The following is a 20,781-nucleotide window of genomic DNA, read 5'->3' on the forward strand; positions in this document are numbered from 1 at the left end:
GTACAGTAATCAATGAGATAGTATTGTAGTAATCTATATATATAAAAGCGAAAATGTATGTATGTATGTGTGTATGTTTGGATGTCTGCTAAAAACTTTCGACAGACGCAACGAAAATTCACAAACTCGGTATCACATTGAAGCTCCATCCTTTGCTCAAAAATATCGAACAATTGGCCAAAAACATTAACTTTTTCACCCCGCTCGTGACAATGACCGATTCTACGCATGCGTCAGATGACGCCATGACCTGATTTACTTTAAATAGTTGAAAAACCGAACAAATTTCATCTACGTCGCATTAGCTCAGTTGATTAGCGCGTTGGTTCATTATCTAAACGCTTTGGGTTCGAATCGTGGTGTGAGAAGTTTTTGGGTTTTTTTTTTCTTCGATTTTTTAAATTTCTGCTTTTTTTTTTTTTTTTACTTCACTTATTCTTAGCGACACCCAAAAACACCCGGGTACCCACCGATTTTTTAAATTTTAATATCGAAACAGGCTTATTTAAGCCATTTTTCATGTGTTCGTTTTTCTGTTTTCATCGTTCGTTTGCGTTACGTTAGTTTTTTTTGTTGTGTTTTTTTTAATTTTTATTGTTTGATCGTCGCGTAGCGGGGAAAACAGAAACTGGCTTCCGCAACTTGACGTTGTCGCGCCTGCTAATTTCAGTTTATAAACGTCAACTTAACACACTTATCAATTCATCTGTTCCCGTGGTCGAGATGGTTAGGTCGCAGGAGTTTTTTTTCCATTTCCTTTGCACCTCTGCGTCAAACGTTCGGGGTTCAAGCCTACCTTTATACTAAAACTATTTTTTTTTATTTTACACCTCCAAACAACCGGCAAACGTTTTTTTTTAACAGGGTATTTTTAATCTACCCCCCCCCCACCAACACACACCTCCAAACACCCGGGCAACGCCGGGTACCCCGCTAGTCATTAGTATTGGGGGTCTTGATAGAGAGAGTGTCTTACTTAAGGGGGCGGTTTCTCAGGAGTTTGTTTATGTTGGATTTGAAGACATCCAAGTTGTAGTCAGGTAGGAAACAGGCAAGCGGCAGAGAGTTCCACTGGCATGCAGTTCTAAGAAAGAAGCTTTGCTCATGGAATCTACGTTTGGATTTAGGCACAGATAAAGAGTGGGGAAAATTATTGACAGTAGTTTCAGCCAGACAGGTGTTTCTCGTGAAAGATTGGCGAGGGGGGACGAGGGATTGGAGCTCAGACGAGCACCTGCCATGGAAATAACGATAAAACAAAGACAGGCTCGTAACGTCTCTTTTGTGGGAGAGAGGCTGCAGGGAAGAGAAAAGGGCATCCCCCACTAAACCACGAAGTTTATTTTGTACTCTGTCAAGGCAGGATAGGCTGTTTTTAGCAGCTCCTGCCCAGATGTGGCAGCAGTACTCCATCCTCGGACGTACTTGGCTTTTATACAGATAGAGAATTGCATCAGTAGTGAGATATCTTCTGGAGCGGTAGAAGGATCCCACCATTTTCCCAGCGTCCCTGGCAACAGATTTGATGTACGTGTTCCATTTCAGATCAGGAGTAAAGGTCAAACCCAGACAAGAGCCATCCATTTCAATTGATGCCAGATATGGATCAGAATGTTGATGATGTAAAGATAGAAGCTTGGTTTTGGATGCATTAAAAGTGACCAGCCACCTCTTCCCCCATTGTACCATGTGCTCAAGATCAGAGGAGAGAGAATTAGAGAGAACTTTGTAATTTACGGCCTTTGATGTGTTGCCATACATGGTCGTGTCATCAGCATAGATGTCAACGAATGATTTAAGTATGTGTTTTGGGAGATCATTGATGTAGATCAGGAAGAGAGCTGGGCCCAGGATGGACCCCTGGGGGACTCCAGCATTAATACTGTGGGCCTCTGATTTCTGCTCATCAACCACTACTCTTATGAACCTATCAGAGAGAAATGATTTAATGATTGAGAAAACATTTCCAGCAATACCATAGCTGGAAATCTTGTGAAGTAGGCCCTTATGCCATACCTTATCAAAGGCCTTCGATATGTCCAGAGCAATTGCCCTGGAAAGGAAACCTTTGTCAAGAGATTCACTAATTTTATGTGATACTTCCGGTTTGGCAATGAGCACAACAGCAAAGACGGCACGTTTTTTTTTTTTTTTGCTCAACACACACCTCAAAACATCCGGCAATGCCGGGCACCCAGGCTAGTAAATGGGAAAAAATAAAGGCAGTAAAATATTATTGTGGAGTTTGCCTTCTGACTTGCTATTTATAAAAAGGAAACATGTTTGACTTTATTTTATTTGTAATTTGAACATTATAGAAATATGTTAATTGATAGACTAAATGCAAAATAATATTAACAAGTAAATATTTCCCTCAACTGAATGTCTGACAGGAACATCTTATACCAGCTTCCAAGTGTTTGAATAGTATGTACAATTATTCAGAGCATACAGGTACTACATTGATCCTAAAAAATGCAACTCTGTGAATTTAACTGTCAATGAAATTCAGTTATAAAAAAAAAAATTATTCCAGCTATTTTTGTATAAAACTGATCAAAAGCCAACCACCAATATTTTCATTATGAAAAGATGAAACATTGTTATAGTGCGTTATTATCACATGTCAGCCGATGTAACCTCAGATTTTCTTTAGGTGTATTTGTCAAACTCAGAATCTGTATGGAATTTTGCTTGCTCTCGTTCCATCAGGCTACCTTTATAGGATAAATAAAAAATTCCATACAGATTTCACCATTGTGAGAATAACACCCAAGATGAGAATAGTAATTCAAATAATCCAAATTATCAATTCTCATCTCAAAAATTCAGAAACATTGTTATAGAGATTGGAATTTACTTTCAGTCTACATACTTATCTGGAAGAGTGCTTTTTAATGTAGGTTGAAAGAGTTCAGTCTAATGTAGACTGGGTTATCTTTTCAGTCTATCATTGTAGAGAAAGGACAACAATAACCATGACAATTAACAATGTCATATTCTGTCCAAATATCAACATTATCAAATTCAAACTATTTACAATTTCTTTTTAATTAAACACAACCATAAGAACAGATTTGTCTTAAGATTCTGTACATGCTATGGAAGAGTGTTCAGCATAGGACAACAGATTTGAGCATTGCTATAAGTTACACTGAATGGTTGATGTATTACACAGAAACTTCACCAAACATGGCTATTTCCATCAACTTTTCAATATGAACTCTTAATCTGGAGTCATGTTCAAAACATGATGCAACATCCTATTCTGCCGTTAATAATTTTAACATCATGCTGTCTGGCATCTTTTTACAATTCTTCTACACAACAGCAGAATCTCTAGATCAGATTAGGATTGTATAGAAATTCATATTCATTACTAAAGTTTCATTTGGACACAAATTTTTAGGAAGATTAACAGAAGAGTGTTAGAGATTTTTATGTATATCTTTAAAATTATTATTGCTTTTATGCCAAACATTTTATCTGAATTAATTAAAAAAAAAAAAAATGCAAGTCATGATAATTGCATACAATCAATTAGCTGTACTTACCCGGCATTGATTGGAATGCTGTGAAATATTTTAAATTTTTATTTGTTTGCACATTTTTAAACTTAAGGTAGATAACTTCTATTATATTCTTAAATCAAAAATATGAATTATTCCACTTGTTGATTTTTATTTTTAGTTGATTATTTAAAACAAAGTTTCATCTAGGCTGGACTAAATCATTTTTTAAATTAATTGTAATGAAGTATGTTAATATTGCTAATAATATGGTACAACAATAACAAATGAAAATTGGTTAATCAGAAGCAAAGTTTAATTTGTCACCTTAAATGCTATTTGCATGTAACTTTGAAAATCAGACAAGATAATTTTATATATGAGATATAAGTTATCCTTATAGTAAAATATGTAATATCAATACGACCAGCAAAATAGGAAAGAATGTACATTCATGCAACCAAATTATGAGCTGCTGTTGACAAAAGTTTTCAACCAAAATACTTCCAGTATGACAAAACTGTTGATGAAAAATATATTTTTCAAAATAACTTCTTTTTTAATAGCTTTTAATGAGCTGCTGGACATTGTAGTTCCTTTCCTGTTTCCCTGACTGTACTAACATGCAGAAATGTAAGTATAATATGAAAATAGATCTCATTGCTCAACTCCCTACATAGTGTCCCTGTAGACATGATCCCAAATAGTAGGCTCTTATGTCCAAGTGGCAATATACCTTGCTTAAAAAATTGTAAACAATGTACAATCTCAACTTTGTAAAATGTTAAAAAGGAAAATAAATAAACAAAAATGTTATTTGAAAAAGGGATTGATAATCTGATGTGAGACGCGTGTTAATTAAAACTATATCTCAACACTTACTTTTGCAGAGGTTTTAACTACATAAACCCAGCGTAGTAGATATGTTTTCCTGCTTCCCTATCAGACAGGGGATAAACGGATTAAATTACATTAGTTTACAAACAGAACACATTCAATATATACATTTAAGAAGCAATTTCCACATTATTAGAATATGCATATGTTAGACAACTGTTAAACTAGGTAGTCCACAACTTTTTTACATGTCTTTAAAATTACTGACTTCCCACCTGTAAAGGGCTTCCTGTTTTTAACCAGCTATAAAACTAAAAACCATCACCTCACCATAAAGCGTTTCATATTCTAAATACCTCTATTAAAAACATACTCTGATATATTCAAAATCAGTGGCAAAATCTTTAGACTTTCTATTCACAATAATGGGGGGGGGGTCAGAAATTCCCTCATATTAAGAAAAAATAAAGAAAAATTTACATGATGTAAGTACGTGTGACTAAACGAAAAGATCACATTCCAAAAATCCTGTATATTAATCAAGTATTATTTATGCTTTCGGCACGTTTCCCAGATCAGCAAGATCAACATACCTCACTTTTAGATCTATTTCTGACCACAGTTTCTGATGATTGTGTAATGAATGCCCATAGCCCACTCGGAAGTGATACTGATAGAAATTGTCCTAAATTCTCAACCCAAAACTGAAGAGCCATTGCTCAAAACAAAAAGCTATTATAAGGCTGACTGGGAAGCCATCAGAGATGCACCATGGGGAAATATCTTTTTTCTTCCAGCTGAACAGTGTGCAAAGAAAACTACTGAATGGTTTAAAACCGTGATTGAAGCACATGTTTCCACATGGAAATTCTAAAACAAACCCGACTCTCCCCAATGGTTTACTTCTACTTGTGCAGCTGCCATTGCTCAAAGGCAGTATGCGTACCACAGATTTAACTGATGTAAGTCCTGTACAAACAGACAAAAGTTTATAGAAATAATTGTAAGAAACGAGTAGCAACAGGTAAGAGTGAATATACTGAAACCACCAGAAAACGCATCGAAGCATAGAAATTAGGAACTTGTGATTTCTGGAAAATCTACAAGTGTAGTAAATAATGTGCAGTCAATAATTCCCCCACTATCCAACAATCATGAGATTGTTTGCACGGGAACCGAGAAGGCTAACATGCTTGCCTGTCGGTTTGCCTCAAACTCCACATTGGACCCAACAAACCACTCCTTCCCTGACTTTCCTTTGCAAACAGATGCCACACTAGATGATCTGAAAATCACTCCTTTGCAGGTGCATGATATCATAAAAAACCTAGACACCTCAAAAGCATGTGGACCTTATCACATCCTAACTGTGCTATTAAAAGACTGCTCTGCTGAGGTTGTTCCAGTCCTCTCCAAATTTTACAACAAATGCCTTAACGAATCTTGCTTCTCTGACTGTTAAGAAAACTGCTATGTGGTACCAGTTTACAAGAATTCTGGCAAAAGAACTGACCCATTAAATTATTACCCCATTAGCCTCCTCCCACTTTCCAACAAAATATTTGAGTCCATAATTAACCAAGCTCTACTCCATCAGCTTACAGATACTAAACTTCTGACCAACCAACATTATAGATTCAGGCAAGTCCGTTCTACAGCAGATATCCCAACTAATTTCTGAATGTATATACCATACACTGGATAAAGCATGGGAGGGTAGAGCGGTAGCTCTAGATATATCTGAGGCTTGTGACAGGGTTTGGTACAATGGTCTTCTCAGGAAAATCAGATCATACAGTATCACTAGAAGAATACTTAACATAATTAAATCCTTCTTAAAGAAGAGAAAAATCCAGGTTGTCCTTGACGGTCGTACATCTAAACAATATGATATAAATGCAGGTTACATCAGGGGTCAATCCTTGGACATTTATTATTCCTAACATTCATAAATGACCTTCCTAATAAAATTGTCTCCAAGATGGATATATTTGCTGATGACACCACACTCTATAACAGACACGACAGGAAAACAAATTAACACATATCTAAAGAAATGGCAGAAACACTAGAGGAATACCTCCAATCTTTAGTGAAATGAGGACAAAAATGGATGGCTACATTCAATGCTGCCAAGACTAAGCTTGTTTCCTTCAATAATTACAAGAAACCTTTGCAACCAATAATATACATTACTTAAAAATCCTTCTTTCAAACTCCTCGGCCTAATGTTTACAGGGAACATGAGTTGGAACAGATACATTGAGAGCATTGCCAGGGCCGCTGCGAGGAAGGTGGGTTCTTTCTACCATGCTAGAAAGTTACGACTGTACCTTTACAAGGCCACCATTTGCCCATGTATGGAGTATTGTTGTCACATTTGGGCTGGTGCTATTAGTCTTGCTCCTGGACAGAGTTCAAAAGAGAGTCATCAACCTAATAGGTTCTGAACTGTCATCTAAGCTTCAGCCTCTGTTCCATCGATGAAATGTTGCATTCCTCTGCCTGTTTTACAAGTATTTTAATAGTGGATGATTCAACGAACTACAAGCCCTTGTAACCCCTTGACATAAATAGCCCTGACAAACAGCAAAATCTCACCCCTACACAGAGATCCCTAGATGTAAGAAAGCCTTCTACTCTAATAGTTTCTTCCCCAGAACTGCTAGACTTTGGAACTCCCTTCCGGGTTCCTGCTTTCCCAACTGTACTGACATGCAGAAGTTCAAGTGTTCTTGCTGCTCAACTCCCTACACAGTATCCCTGCAACCTATTGCTCCAATAGTAGCCCCATACATCAAAGTGGCACTGCACCTTGTTTGGGGTGAAAATGGAAAAAAAGAAAAAAAAAGAACAAATCTATGAATAATCTCAACTGTTTCACTATACAGATATACTTTCTCCACATCCGAGTTCTCATCATTTTCTATTCTTACATTTCTTGCAAACAAACTGATTATCGTCTCTAAACCTACCAGCAATGCCACTGTGCTTTTTTTAGACCCAATGTTTACAAATTGAACAAAAAAATAAAAACACTCAAACCTAGTTTTCATAAACTGAGCAGAGTAATTTTCCTCTTTCTGGAGACTTTCCAACACTACAATTACTGATTATAACTTTGGTCTTATTAGCATCCACTTTCAATGCTTCTTTTTTCTAAGAAACAAATGAAAAGCAATTTAGTACAGAACTGTGATGTACTCGAACTTTAACATTACAGCTGTCAATAAATATGCAGTTGATTTTAACAACTTTTCTGTACATTGGTTGAACAACCTTTACCAACCACTCATTTGGCTGTAGTTTATGCAAAGTCCATCAAACACACTCTCTTGGCAATTGTCTCAGAATAAATATAGCACCGATGGTACTTTGCTGAAGCATAAGTATATATAGATCTATACTTATCTGACTAAATTATTCTCTCAATCACTTTTAAGATGTGATTCATCAACTTTGAGCCTCTATAATTATCTCAAGCCAGAGCTCATCCATCTTTGAAACAATTAACAATTCTACTAAAATCCTAGTCTTTTGAAACAATCTCATCTGTCATGGCTGTATCATCTGCAGCCTTCAACATTCTTGCATTCTACATGATCAATTTACGTGATTGTTGGGATATAACATTTTTGTTCCATCATGGGTAAGTACATCATACAGATTTTTCTTAATTAGGAAGGATTCTGGAGAAGAATCTGGACATGTCATCAAAAGACAGAAAATTTATGAGTTGTTCTTCATAACGAGATGAATTTCATTAAATACTAGGATTTCAATAAAAATAGTAGAACAAAAACAAATTGGAAAGAATAAAGAAAGAAAAGATTTCTTACTTCACTCAATTGATTCATTTCACACACCAACTGAGACAGCAACTGGACCCCAATCATTACATGTTGTGTGGACATACTCTAAAAAGAGACAGTAAAACAGTTTTACAACATTATTAAAACACAAGCACAAGAATATTCAAAGATGAACATCTTAAATTTACACAAATGCATCAATATTTAAACTATTTATAAACTTAGTAATTTGGCTTTAACAATTGAGATTGTTTCAATCTGGATAACCTTATCTTTGTGGTATCAGTTAGTAGTAATATGCTTTTAGAGATCAGTGTCAATATAGTTAAGTCATGAAGTATAATTGCTAAGGTTCAATCTTAAAATCATTCAGAAATACAGTTTGTTTTTAGAACACATATTAATGTCTTATATGATAAAAAAAAGATTTAATCATATTTTAAAAAGCTATTATTCTTAAAAATACAGAAAAAATTGGCTCTATTTTATATAGAAGATAATTATTTTTAATACTTAATTTATATACATATATAATATTATATATTGTATATATATATTTTTTTTCAATATTTACTTCAATAGTGCTCAATACGTAAGTAAAGCTTAGTAGTAAAAAAATATTATCATGGTAAATAATCTATACAGAAACACTTATGATGCAATTTGTTGTAGACACAGAATAAAATTTACTTATGGATAACTAAAAAAGGTTTGGGGTCAGGAAGCTAGTACTTTCAGACAGCCTGATCTGATAGAACCAAGTTCAAACAGAGAACATGAAACCAATTAGTCAATAGAAATGATAGCATGAAATGGGTTAATAAAACTGAATCTGATTTATTAGCTAGAACAAACACCACTTAATTATAAAAGCAATCACAATCCATATAATTAATGATTTCCTTTGAGAATGAAATATGAATATTCTGTATAGCTTACTTGCCATAAATATATGTTTATATGATTAAAATAATTCTATAGTAAGAAGTAATACTACATACATAAACCATATTAAGCTCTCAAAATTTATATAAGAATTATCCACATAGATTTATGGCATAAGCATTAATAATCAGTTCTTAATGAGTCATCATAAAATTGAAGGTTCAATCTCTCCTACAAGCATTAATAATTAACATAAAGTAACACTTCTGATTATGGTCAGTGGAAGAATACAAAATCCTCATGCATTAAATAAAGGATTCAGTTTGAAATTTTGCCAAAGTTCCAGAGATCAACAAAGGTTTCCAAGTTTGACTAGAATCCGTTTATATTTCTAAATTTTTGAGATGAGGATTGATTATTCATATTATTTGGATTTTTCAGACTATTATTCTCATCTTGAGTGTTATTTTCATGTTTCAATCAATGTAACCTCCAACCTTCTTCATGTGTATCTTGTCAAACTTAGAAATCTGCACAGAATTTCGAATGGTACCCTTTATTTAATCCACGGGGTAGGATGCTCTTGTCCCATTAGCGATTACCGAGTAGAAGCATAGCCTTCGTGATATATGCCATTAAAACCCATGAGCTGAAAAATGACATCACTGAGGTCTGAACAATCAGACTGTCGATAATAAATCAAAAAGTTTTACAAAAAGCATTAGAAAACTTCAAAATTAAATAAGAGAAAAATAAGGAATATGATTTGTACTGAAGCTCATTCAATATTAATTTAAAAAAAGAAAAGAATTCAAAATGGAAAAGTTGTGTTAATGTGTTAAAAATAATTAAACATTTCATTGTTTCATGGATTACAAAAACTTCTTATAAATTACATTTAAAAAGAAAAAAGGAACACAATTTGATTTATAGTAAAACTGAACTTTATTCAATATAAATAAAAAATTATGCATGTAAAATTATGTATTTATAATGCAGGAGACAAATGTTGCAAAACATGAAATTTGAATTTCAGCAATAAATAATTATTAAATAATCAACTTACAATCAAAGGATAAATATTTTTTTTATTAAAATCAACAATAATTTTTAAAAATAAACAATATTTTTTTAAAATCAAATCAACAATAATTTTTAAAACAAAAATGAACGATAAATTAGTTTAACTGAAAATGAACAAGTTAACAAAAATAAAAACAAATTAAATTCAAACAAATAATGTTAATATAAACAAATAAAGTTATTAATCCAGAAATATTTCATTCATTTACAAAAATTTGTTATAGAATTTAATTAAAAGTTTGAATTTTTCTTTTTCTGATTTTGTTTTTTTACTAACATTGTCATTCTTTTTACAAGAGTAAAAAATATTTTTTCAACTATTTTGTGACACTTTTGGACACTAATAAACATACAGTTAAAATAAACAAACTATAAGAACGCATTTAATGATATATTTGATAAATAATTGATATATATGATAGTACATTTGTTGCTAAAGTATCATTGTGAAATTTCAAATTTTACTAATAATTAAACTTTAAAAATCTTATTTTGTTATACTCACTTGAAAAGAAATTTTTTTCTTAACTGCATGTACCCAAATGTAACAACTGATGAAAACACACTGCCTTCAGAGCATCAGAAATGGTTCAAAATTCATAAAAATAAAATAATGATGAAAATCCACCCAATAAGTGTCACTGTGACACTTCCTGACACTTATTGGGTTGATGTCTATCAATATTTTGTTTATTTTTTCAAATTTTGAACCATTTTTGACATTCCAAAGTGTTTCCCTCAGCCATCTTGATTGCTTGTTTACATTAACAACTTTACATTAGTTCTTTTTCAAAGCAAATAAAAGCTTTAGATTCCTTTAAAACACACAAAACTAATATCTAAGTAGGTAGAAGAGTACTTTATCTTGCTTTTAGTAATATTCATTTGTTATTTTAATTTTTTACCCTTTTTTTTCATGTTGGCTTTTCTGCTGAATCCTTGAAAATAGATGTCATTAGATGATATCTACTTCCAGTTGTTTGTTGGGACCCATGAACAGAGTTGATAGATCAAATTCAATGATGTCAGCAAGTTACATGAATTTAGTTTCTTGGCCTTTCTGATATTACATCGGTCACGGTGGAAGTCCTAAGTAATTTGTAATTGAGAATTAAACCTTCATTCTCCAGAAGAGTGTAACTTACAAATGAAGTTTACCAAGTACTTTATCCACTATATCAAGGGTCTTTATAGAGATTATATTGATGAAAACATTGTGAAAATACCACTCAGAATGTGAACAGTGGTTCAAAGAATCCAAATAATGTTTTATTTATCCTTCATCCCATTCCAAAACTTGGATATGTGGTATGAGGTCATATTAATGTGTGTATGGGAGGAAGAATTCTGGATGGCTGTAAAATCTATGATCATAGACTATTAGCACCTTTGCTGTAGAAGACCTCATGAGAGCGACATTACTCTCCTTCCCTCTATCCTGTAAGTAATGCCTTGGAGGATGTACCTCTAAGATTGAACAAAAGAACCATACTCTACTCCAAGTGTAATGTTCGCAAGTTTGAAAACCTGCATCTGAAGTAAATTGTTACTAGAAACAAAATGTAATCTGAATAATCAAAATTATGTATCCTCATCTCAGAATTATGTATCCTCATCTCAGAAAATCTGAAACAATAAGAATGTGCATTACAAAAAATGATTGTTTCTTACCTGAATAAATTTGGCTACATCTTGTACTGCATTTCGGAATACATAATCATCTTTTTGGACATCAAACCAACCTAATTTTGTTATTCGTGCAAAAAGCTGTTAAAAAAAAAAAGAAAAAATGTTTATAAAATAATTTCTACAATTTTTTCAAAGTATGTCAAAACAAGAGTTGAACACTTACATCAAGCAACATTTTGGCCTCCAGAATTTATTTTTCTACATAGACACCACCATTCTCAATGCACTTTTGTCAGCGATGAAAAGTTAGCATCTGCCAAAGCAGTCAATTTTCTCATGGTTGCAGTTATGGCGTTGTTGGGGAAATGCTGACCAAAAGGTCCGAACAAGTGTAAGTTTGACAATGTCAGGTTGGGAATATAGGGTGGGTGAGACAAAACCATCTAGCTGAACTTTGTGACACATTCCACGGTTTTCAAATTTGTGGGTGACCTCATGTTGTCGTTTTGCAAACGGAATGTTTCTCTTTTCTCTGGCCTTACACAAGTAATTCAGACCTTCAGTTTTGTCAACATTTCAACATAACAGAGTTGACAGTGAAATCAACAATCCCATCTCCTGACAGTGCTAACATCAACTGTATCACGTTCGTAAATGTTCAACAGCCAGTGGTGAATGTTGATCAATTCAATGTTTTGTGCAGAGAGGAATTCAATGCCGCATTTCTGCTTCTGATGCACGTCTATGACAGAGGTTGCTTTCTTAGAGTCTCATACCATCAATATCTACAGAACGATGAAACTTTCAGATCATGAATGCATAAGTTCAGTCATCATAACAATGCAATTTGCAATCCCTTCTGATCCATTTGGGCAGAATAAAAAAACAAGAAGCATTACCTTTGGAACGACCCTTGCAAAATCTTTTGAGTCTTTAATTAGAACAAAAAAACAAACAAAAAGAAAACAAAAGAACTTTTAAAACTTACAGTTATAAAACTATAAAGGTTAGTAGAAAATTAAATTTTCTTGCATTTGGTGAAAGTTATTTGTCACATATTTTGGATGTCTTGGCTCTTAATTATACTGCATGGTTGTAATTAACTAAAAGACAAACAGAGCAGCATTCTATATTTAGCTTTTGTTTACAAAGCTATGCCTGTCAAAAAATGGGGGAAATTCTGACTTTACTTTATATATAAGATTAACAAAAAAAAAGTAACAGAAAAACATATGAGCATACTTATTTATCAGTGAAAAATATTTTTACATCCAAAATTACGGAAAATTATCGAATAGAAGTTTAATTAAAGACTGAAATTAATTTACTATTTAGAATCTACAACCTTCAAACGACATTTACGCCAAGCCATCATGGCATATGTTATCTCCCTTCTTCTGATCTAAAGATGTCATGCAGTCTTGTCATTCATGGACACCAGGCTGTAAATTAATTTCAGCTTTTTAATTAAAATTGAATATATTTTTTGTAATTTTTGGTGTACACAAATATTTTTCACTGATAAGTATATTAAGTGTTCCTATTTTATTTTGAAGTGTTATATTTCAATTGAATCTCTAATTATGCAAAATTTTTATTTTTTTGTTTTTTTTAATAGTTTTATTTTGAAATATTCTTCCTTTATAAAAAAAAAATCTTAGTAAAAGTGTTCAACGATTATTTTATTATGAATGAAAATTTTTTTCTTTACCCAATTGACATGAAACAATGTTAAATTTTCCAACCTCTAAAATGGCTGACTGTAAGAAGTTCAATGAAATCAATAAAAGAGAAAAAAAGAATCAAAATCTTACCTGAACCAGAGATTGAAGGACATAATGCACTAACTTTGGTCTTGTGCCCAAATAGTTTAAAACATAATTTCCTGTGAAAAGATTAGAAAACATTATAGTATTAAAAGATTGTTTAAAATAATCACTGAAAATAAAATATTTTATATGCAGGTTGGAAGAACAGTTAAGTTAAATGTTGAAAAAAAAAAAAAAAATCACAGCAGAAGAAGTTGTGTAATTATACAATGAATGCACACATTTGCATCAAAAACTGGATTTTTTTTTTTTTTTTGCAGAATCTCTCTCTCTCACTAATCTATCTATCTATATATATATATATATATATATATATATATATATATATATATATATATATATATAAAAGTGAAAATGTGTGTATGTATGTTCGTTTTTTGTGTATGTCCGAAAAAGGCTTTTTTCCAAGAAGCGATCGGTCGGCTCACTCCTTACGAGGGGCTTGCAATAAGTAATGCCCCTGACCCACTTCCAGTTGTCTGATCTAGCTGAAATTTTACATGTGCAATGATTTATATCTTTATGGGTTATGTGGCAAATTACAGCTCTGAACTAATTGTTGTTTCTGTTTTACAGGTGTTTGAACAGAGTCAGGTAGAAATAGAGCCTGTTGAATGTCGAGCAGTGATCCGGTTTTTGTATTTGAAAGGACGCATACGATAGGAGACTTCTGATGAAATGAAAGAAACTTATGGTGATAATGCCCCATCATATGACGTTGTAAAACGCTGGCATAGTGAATTCAAAACATGGCCGGAAGTCTGTGGAAACAGCTCCCAGACCTGGCCCCCCCCCTTCCGCCATTGATGAGGCATCTGTCCGTCAAGTTGAGGCTGCCATTTTGGAAGATCGGCGCATTACTAGTCGCTAAATAGCCCAAGATGTCAAGATTAGTACAGGGTCTGTGGAAACTATCATTCATGATCATTTGCATATGCAAAAGGTGTCTGCCAGATGGATTCCCAGGTTGCTCACACCATTCCAGAAGCGAGAACGCGTCGAGTGCTCGAAGATGAATTTGATGTGCCAAGAAGATGAGTCAAAGGTTTTCAAAAGACTGATTACACAGGATGAAACTTGGGTCGATCACTATGATCCAGAAACCAAAGCCCAGTCAATGCAGTGGAAGCACTTGAACTCACCACCTCCAAAGAAAGCAAGGGTGCAGCCCTGTCTTCTGGGACCGGGACGGAGTAGTGATGACAGATTTTCTGGCAAAGGGTACCACAATTACAGGAGCCTATTATGCTTCACTTTTGAGGAAATTAAGGAAAGCTATCAAAATCAAGAGGCGGGGCAAGATCAGCAAAAGTACCCTCCTCCTGCAGGACAACGCTCCGGTCCACAACTCGCATGTCTCCAGATCAGAAGCACGGGCGTGTGGTTATGAAATCCTCCCTACTCTCCTGACCTTGCACTCTCTGACTTTCACTTCTTCCTAGCCATGAAGTTGTTTTTTTGAAAGGAAAGCGTTTCCCAGATGATGCAGCCTTGATTTCTGGAGTCACGTCATGGTTGGAGGACCAACCTGAGGTGTTCTACAAAAACGGTCTCCAGAGCTGCATCCAACGATGGGAGAAATGCATAACTGGGTGGTTCCTATGTAGAGAAAGACTAATAACTGTGCCAAGTTTCGTTGCTCTACTGCTATGGGAAATGGGTCAGGGGCATTACTTACTGCACGCCCCTTGTAAAACTTTTTATATCACGTCTATCTACAAGTTGTTTATTTAATTTGCCAGACTTTGAAAAGCTAAATATGCTACATTTTTGGATCGCCAATTCTTAATACTTAAATAAATTCAAACATCTTTCCGTTTCTATGTGTTGGTGGCCCAGTGGTTAACGTCGCATGTTTTTTTTTTCACACTTTATTTTCCAAGCTGAGGCGAACTCAAGGCTCCGAGTTCGATCCTTCCTACTTACCTACCAAAATTTTTTTTAAATTTTAACCCCCCCCCCGACACAAACACCCGGGCAACGACTTTTTTTATTATTCTTTTGTTTTGATTTACCCAAAACCACACGCACCTCCAAACACCTGGGCAACGCCGGGTACCCCCGCTAATCTATATATATATACAAGGCAAAATGTGTGTGATCATTTCGTGTATGTCTTCAAAAGGCTTCTTTCGCACGCGCTCCCGGGGTTGTTACTATCGCTTAAAACTGTGTATATGGGTCCTATATAATAATATCTAGGAATTAGAAAAGCGCGTAGCGTATAGATTTATTTACGTCGATTTTTACAAAATTATTGCTATTTTGGCTTCTCGCGTGTTGATTGGGCTTTTTAGTATAAATATGTGAAACTAAACTCAAACGATGTCTTACCGGCATCGCGCCGGTACTTGGCCCTCGGGCCAGGATTAAAGTGTAGTATCTGTTCCGGCAGATACTGCAAGCAAAGACCATATGTGGAGGCGACCCCACATATAAGACCTTGGTCAATGTAGGGGCAACCCTTCATACCAATTGTCACTATCCAGCTCCCCTACTCCCCGGGGAGTTGGTCCCCATGTCCCCTTCACTCCTCACATTAAAAATCGGCCTTGTGCCTAATTTGCTCGGTGGGGGAGCAAATAAATATCTTCTCGGCATTGCACTGGGAAAAACGTCCAGAAGCAATAAGCTTTGATCAGACACCCCTCCCCAACATCTGTTGGGGAAAGAAACAGTTAAATTTGGGTAAACAAACCCAAACGCTGTGTGACTTCTATTTGACCTTCTTAATTAGGTCAAAGTTAACTTTTATTGCGCACAACTCTTTTTATAGTTAAATAACCTGCTTAACGTTGTCTGTCACCGTAGCTAAATGGTTAACGTAGCACGGTTTTTTTTTCATACATTGATTTCCAACTCAAGGATACGGGTTCGATTCTCATACTCACCTATCAAAACATTTTTTTTTTATTACTTAACACCCCCCTCCCCGAGTTTTGATTTACCTCAAGACACCCAGGCATCGCCGGGTACCCCCCGCAGTGAAAAACGTTGGCTTCTCGGCTTTTGCTCTGCTTTCCCCCCTTCCCACCATCATCTGGGGTGAAGTGAAAACTAAAAATAACGATCGTGCGATGACCTCATTTAGCGTCGTCCTGTCAATCAAATCTCTTTTAGCTTTATAAGCTTTAACTTAACACGCTAATCAATTACTGTCACTCATGGTCGAGACCGTTAAGTACTTGGCATTGGTTTCCACCTCCGCGTCAAAGCTTCCGGGTTCAATCCCTCCTCCCGACCAAACGCTTTTTTTTATTACTTCGCTTATTCTTTAGTTTACCCCTCCCCCATACACAGGTTTATTTATGCCATTTTTTTTCCCGTTTTGGTTTTGGGTTTTTTTTGTTTTTTTTTTTACATCATCTTTTTTTATAATATTTAAGCAGGGTTATTAATAACCCCCCCATACACACACCTACAAACACCCGGGCAACGCCGGGTACCCCCCGCTAGTCTATATATATAAAAGGCAAAATGTGTGTGATCATTTCGTGTATGTCTTCAAAAGGCTTTTCTCGCACATGCTCCCGGGGTCGTTACTATCGCTTAAAACTGTACATAGGTCCTATATAATAATATCTAGGAATTAGGAAAGCGCGTAGCGTATAGATTTATTTTACGTCGATTTTTACAAAATTATTGCTATTTTGGCTTCTCGCGTGTTGATTGGGTTTTTTAGTATAAATAAACTGAAACTAAACTCAAACGACGTGTTCGCGGCATTGCGCCGGGAAAAACGTCAAGAAGCAATCAGCTTTGATCAATCTTGTATATCAGACAGTCAAATTTCGATAAACAAACTCAGACGCTACGTGACTTCTATTTGACCTTTTTAATTAGGTCAAATGGAAGCAGCAAAGTTAAATTTTATCACGCATGCCTTTTTTTTATAGTTACATAAATAAATTCAAACACGTCTACGCTATATGTCGTGGTGGCCCAATGGTAACATCGCACGGCTTTTTTTTTCACACATTAGTTTCCAACTCAAGGCTACGGGTTCGATTCTCATACTCACCAACCAAAACATTTTTTTATTATTATTTAACACCCCCCCGGAGTTTTGATTTACCTCAAGACACCCGGGCATCGCCGGGTACCCCCCGCTAGTCTATATATATAAAAGCTAAAATGTGTTTGTATGTCTCGCAAAAACTTTCGACACAGGCCACGGATTTTCGCCAGATAGGTATCATTTTCAAGCTGGAACCTTCGTCTGACAAATATAAAAAAATTGGCCCAAAACATTAATTCCTTAACCCTAAACTAGCCATTTTTGTACAGGCAGGAGTAGCCAAAAACCGTCCTCTCATGTCAAGATGGCTCAACGCATGCGCATATGACATCAGAACATGAATTAGTTGAAATATTAAAAAAAAAAACAAAAAAAAAAAAAAACGACCTAATTTCGTCAGCGTCCTATTAGCTCAGTTCATTATAGTGCAGTGTCATTATCTAAAAGGTGTGAGTTCGAATCGTGATGTGAGATATTTTTTTTTCCCCGATTTTTAAAGGTTTAATATTGAAACAGGGTTATTTAAGCTATTTTTCACATTCTAAGTTTTCTTTTTTGTTTTTATTTTTAAGATTTTTTAAAGTTTTAACGTTCATTTTTCTGTTTTTCTTTTTCCATCACATTCGCGTTTTCTTTTTTTTGTTTTTCCGATTTTAAGAAATTTTAACATCGTTCGTTTGCCTTACGTTAGTTTTTTTTTTAGTTTTATTTTTTCAAATTTTTTAAGCTTTAATATTTTTTTTATAATATTTAAACAGGGTGATTACTTCGCTTATTCTTTCGTTTTGATTTACCCCCCCCCCCGCCAAAGCACACACACCACTAACCACCCGGGCAACGCCAGGTACCCCTCGCTGGTCTATTATAAAAGATTGTAGAGGCAAATATGATATTGTGGAAAGTGACAGACAACAGAGGAGGAAGTGAAAAGGGCGGAGGGAGAGATATAAGGAAGTGAAAAGGGCGGAGGGAGAGATATAAGGAAGTGAAAAGAGCGGAGGGAGAGAGGAGGAAGAGAAAAGAGCGGAGAGAGAGAGGAGGAAGAGAAAAGAGCGGAGAGAGAGAGGAGGAAGAGAAAAGAGCGGAAGGAGAGAGAGGAGGAAGAGAAAAGAGCGGAAGGAGAGAGAGGAGGAAGAGAAAAGAGCGGAAGGAGAGAGAGGAGGAAGAGAAAAGAGCGGAAGGAGAGAGAGGAGGAAGAGAAAAGAGCGGAAGGAGAGAGAGGAGGAAGAGAAAAGAGCGGAAGGAGAGAGAGGAGGAAGAAAAAAGAGCGGAGGGAGAGAGAGGAGGAAGAAAAAAGAGCGGAGGGAGAGAGAGGCGTGAGAAAAAGGGCGGAGGGAGAGAGAGGAGGAAGAAAAAAGAGCGGAGGGAGAGAGAGGAGGAAGAAAAAAGAGCGGAGAGGCGGAAGAGAGTGAGGAAAAAAAGTGGAGTTAGAGAGAAAGACGAAAGAGTAGAGACAGACGAAAGAGTACAAATAAAGGAGGGAGAGGAATAGAAGGAAAGAGCGGAGGGAGAGGAAGAGAAGGAAAGAGCGGAGGGAGAGGAAGAGAAGGAAAGAGCGGAGGGAGAGGAAGAGAAGGAAAGAGCGGAGGGAGAGGAAGAGAAGGAAAGAGCGGAGGGAGAGGAAGAGAAGGAAAGAGCGGAGGGAGAGGAAGAGAAGGAAAGAGCGGAGGGAGAGGAAGAGAAGGAAAGAGCGGAGGGAGAGGAAGAGAAGGAAAGAGCGAAGGGAGAGGAAGAGAAGGAAAGAGCGAAGGGAGAGAAAGAGAAGGAAAGAGCGGAGGGAGAGGAAGAGAAGGAAAGAGTGGAGGGAGAGCAAAGTGTGAAGTGGAGAGAGGAAGTAGGAAGGATATTGAAAAGGAGAAGGAGAGGGGCCAAAAGCAAAGGAAAGAAGAAGGGGAGAAGAGGAGAGTCGAGGTGTTCATTTTTTTGGTAAGAGATGACATTTTCTTCCATTTTTCACATTGTATAATTTAAAAAGGTAAATATCCATTAAAAGTGTGAAATATACATACGTATGTCAATTCTTTGTTCCAGAGGTAAAGTCATATTTGGCCGACTCACCAATTTGGTGAGGGTAGAAGCTGCCAAAAGTTGTGCATAGGGTGACTGAAATGACAAAAGATATGAGAATGTATTTAGGCTTTTATGATATTCAAGAACAAAATGAAAAGGACAAGACAAACATTTCAACACAATACACTTCAATATTCATGGTGTTTTATTAATTCAGATTTGATTGTCAAAATTTAATGACAAATTATGGTTCTTGTTCAGAATTCCTCCCATCCCCCCAAAAAATAAATAAAATAAAGCTGTATTATGTACATGGCCATAATGAAAAGAAATTATATTCCCAAAACCATGTAAACTGATCAAGTACTTTTATAAGAAAATCAATTTTAAGCAATTAAGAATTTGTAGACATTATAACAAAAAACTCACAAGTTTGAATAATTGTTGAGTTATCTTGTTTAAGATTGAATTATCTTGTTTCAAGATTATTTTCAAGATGGCAACACAAAATAATTACTCTTCTTTTACTCATATTTTCTTAGTTAAAAATAAAATTACTTCATCAATTTACATCATTGTTGGAATATGATATCTTTGTTTTGTCACGGGTATGCACATCATACAGATTTTTATTTTATTTTTTAATATAAGGGGAATTCTGTACAAAAACCTCATTTATTTACAAATCTGATTTTTCTGTTCAAAATATTTTTCATAGAATCGATTCTAAAAAATTTCCTTAAAGAATATTTCCTTTTTAATTGCCTAACTCTCCTTAAATGAATTTATATTCTGTATATCAAGTCATTTAATAATAATAAACACTCTTAACTTCTCCAATTATTCTTTCAATTATTAAACTGATTAACTTTTTATAAATCGTTTATATTAATCCAGATTGAAAATTACAGATTTTTGAAAGTTGATTTTTTTTCATTTACTCCTTCAAAAATTAATTTATTTTACAGCTGTCATAGAGGAAGATAAATTTATTTTACAAAATTGATTCATGAAAATTTAATCACCATTTTCTTCATTTTTTTTTTAAATTGAAACATTGATACATGTAAAATGTGGGAAATAAAAGTGGCATATTTTTTACAATTAGATTGGATCCGTAAGAAAGATAATTTCTGAAATTTAGATGAATGCCAAAGATTTTTCCAAAT

The 20,781-nt window shown here is 34.9% G+C and overlaps 1 protein-coding gene across 4 annotated transcripts in view; it reads right to left on the bottom strand.

Moving 5' to 3' along the window:
* Nucleotides 1–20,781, bottom strand: part of LOC145283548 (exportin-7-like) — a 154,444-nt gene that overhangs the window by 103,429 nt on the left and 30,234 nt on the right. For all 4 annotated transcript variants that reach the window (XM_080132429.1, XM_080132430.1, XM_080132428.1 and 1 more), the window contains exons 3-6: nt 19,612–19,705; nt 13,570–13,640; nt 11,798–11,893; nt 8,186–8,263 (exon numbers count right to left, since the gene is read on the bottom strand). In XM_080132429.1, the coding sequence (XP_079988555.1) occupies nt 8,186–8,263; nt 11,798–11,893; nt 13,570–13,640; nt 19,612–19,705 (339 nt within the window). The remainder of the gene's footprint in view (nt 1–8,185; nt 8,264–11,797; nt 11,894–13,569; nt 13,641–19,611; nt 19,706–20,781) is intronic.

The sequence above is a fragment of the Euprymna scolopes genome, chromosome 8, assembly GCF_053919585.1.
Source record: "Euprymna scolopes isolate OS-2025 chromosome 8, ASM5391958v1, whole genome shotgun sequence".
NCBI classification, from domain to species: domain Eukaryota; kingdom Metazoa; phylum Mollusca; class Cephalopoda; order Sepiida; family Sepiolidae; genus Euprymna; species Euprymna scolopes.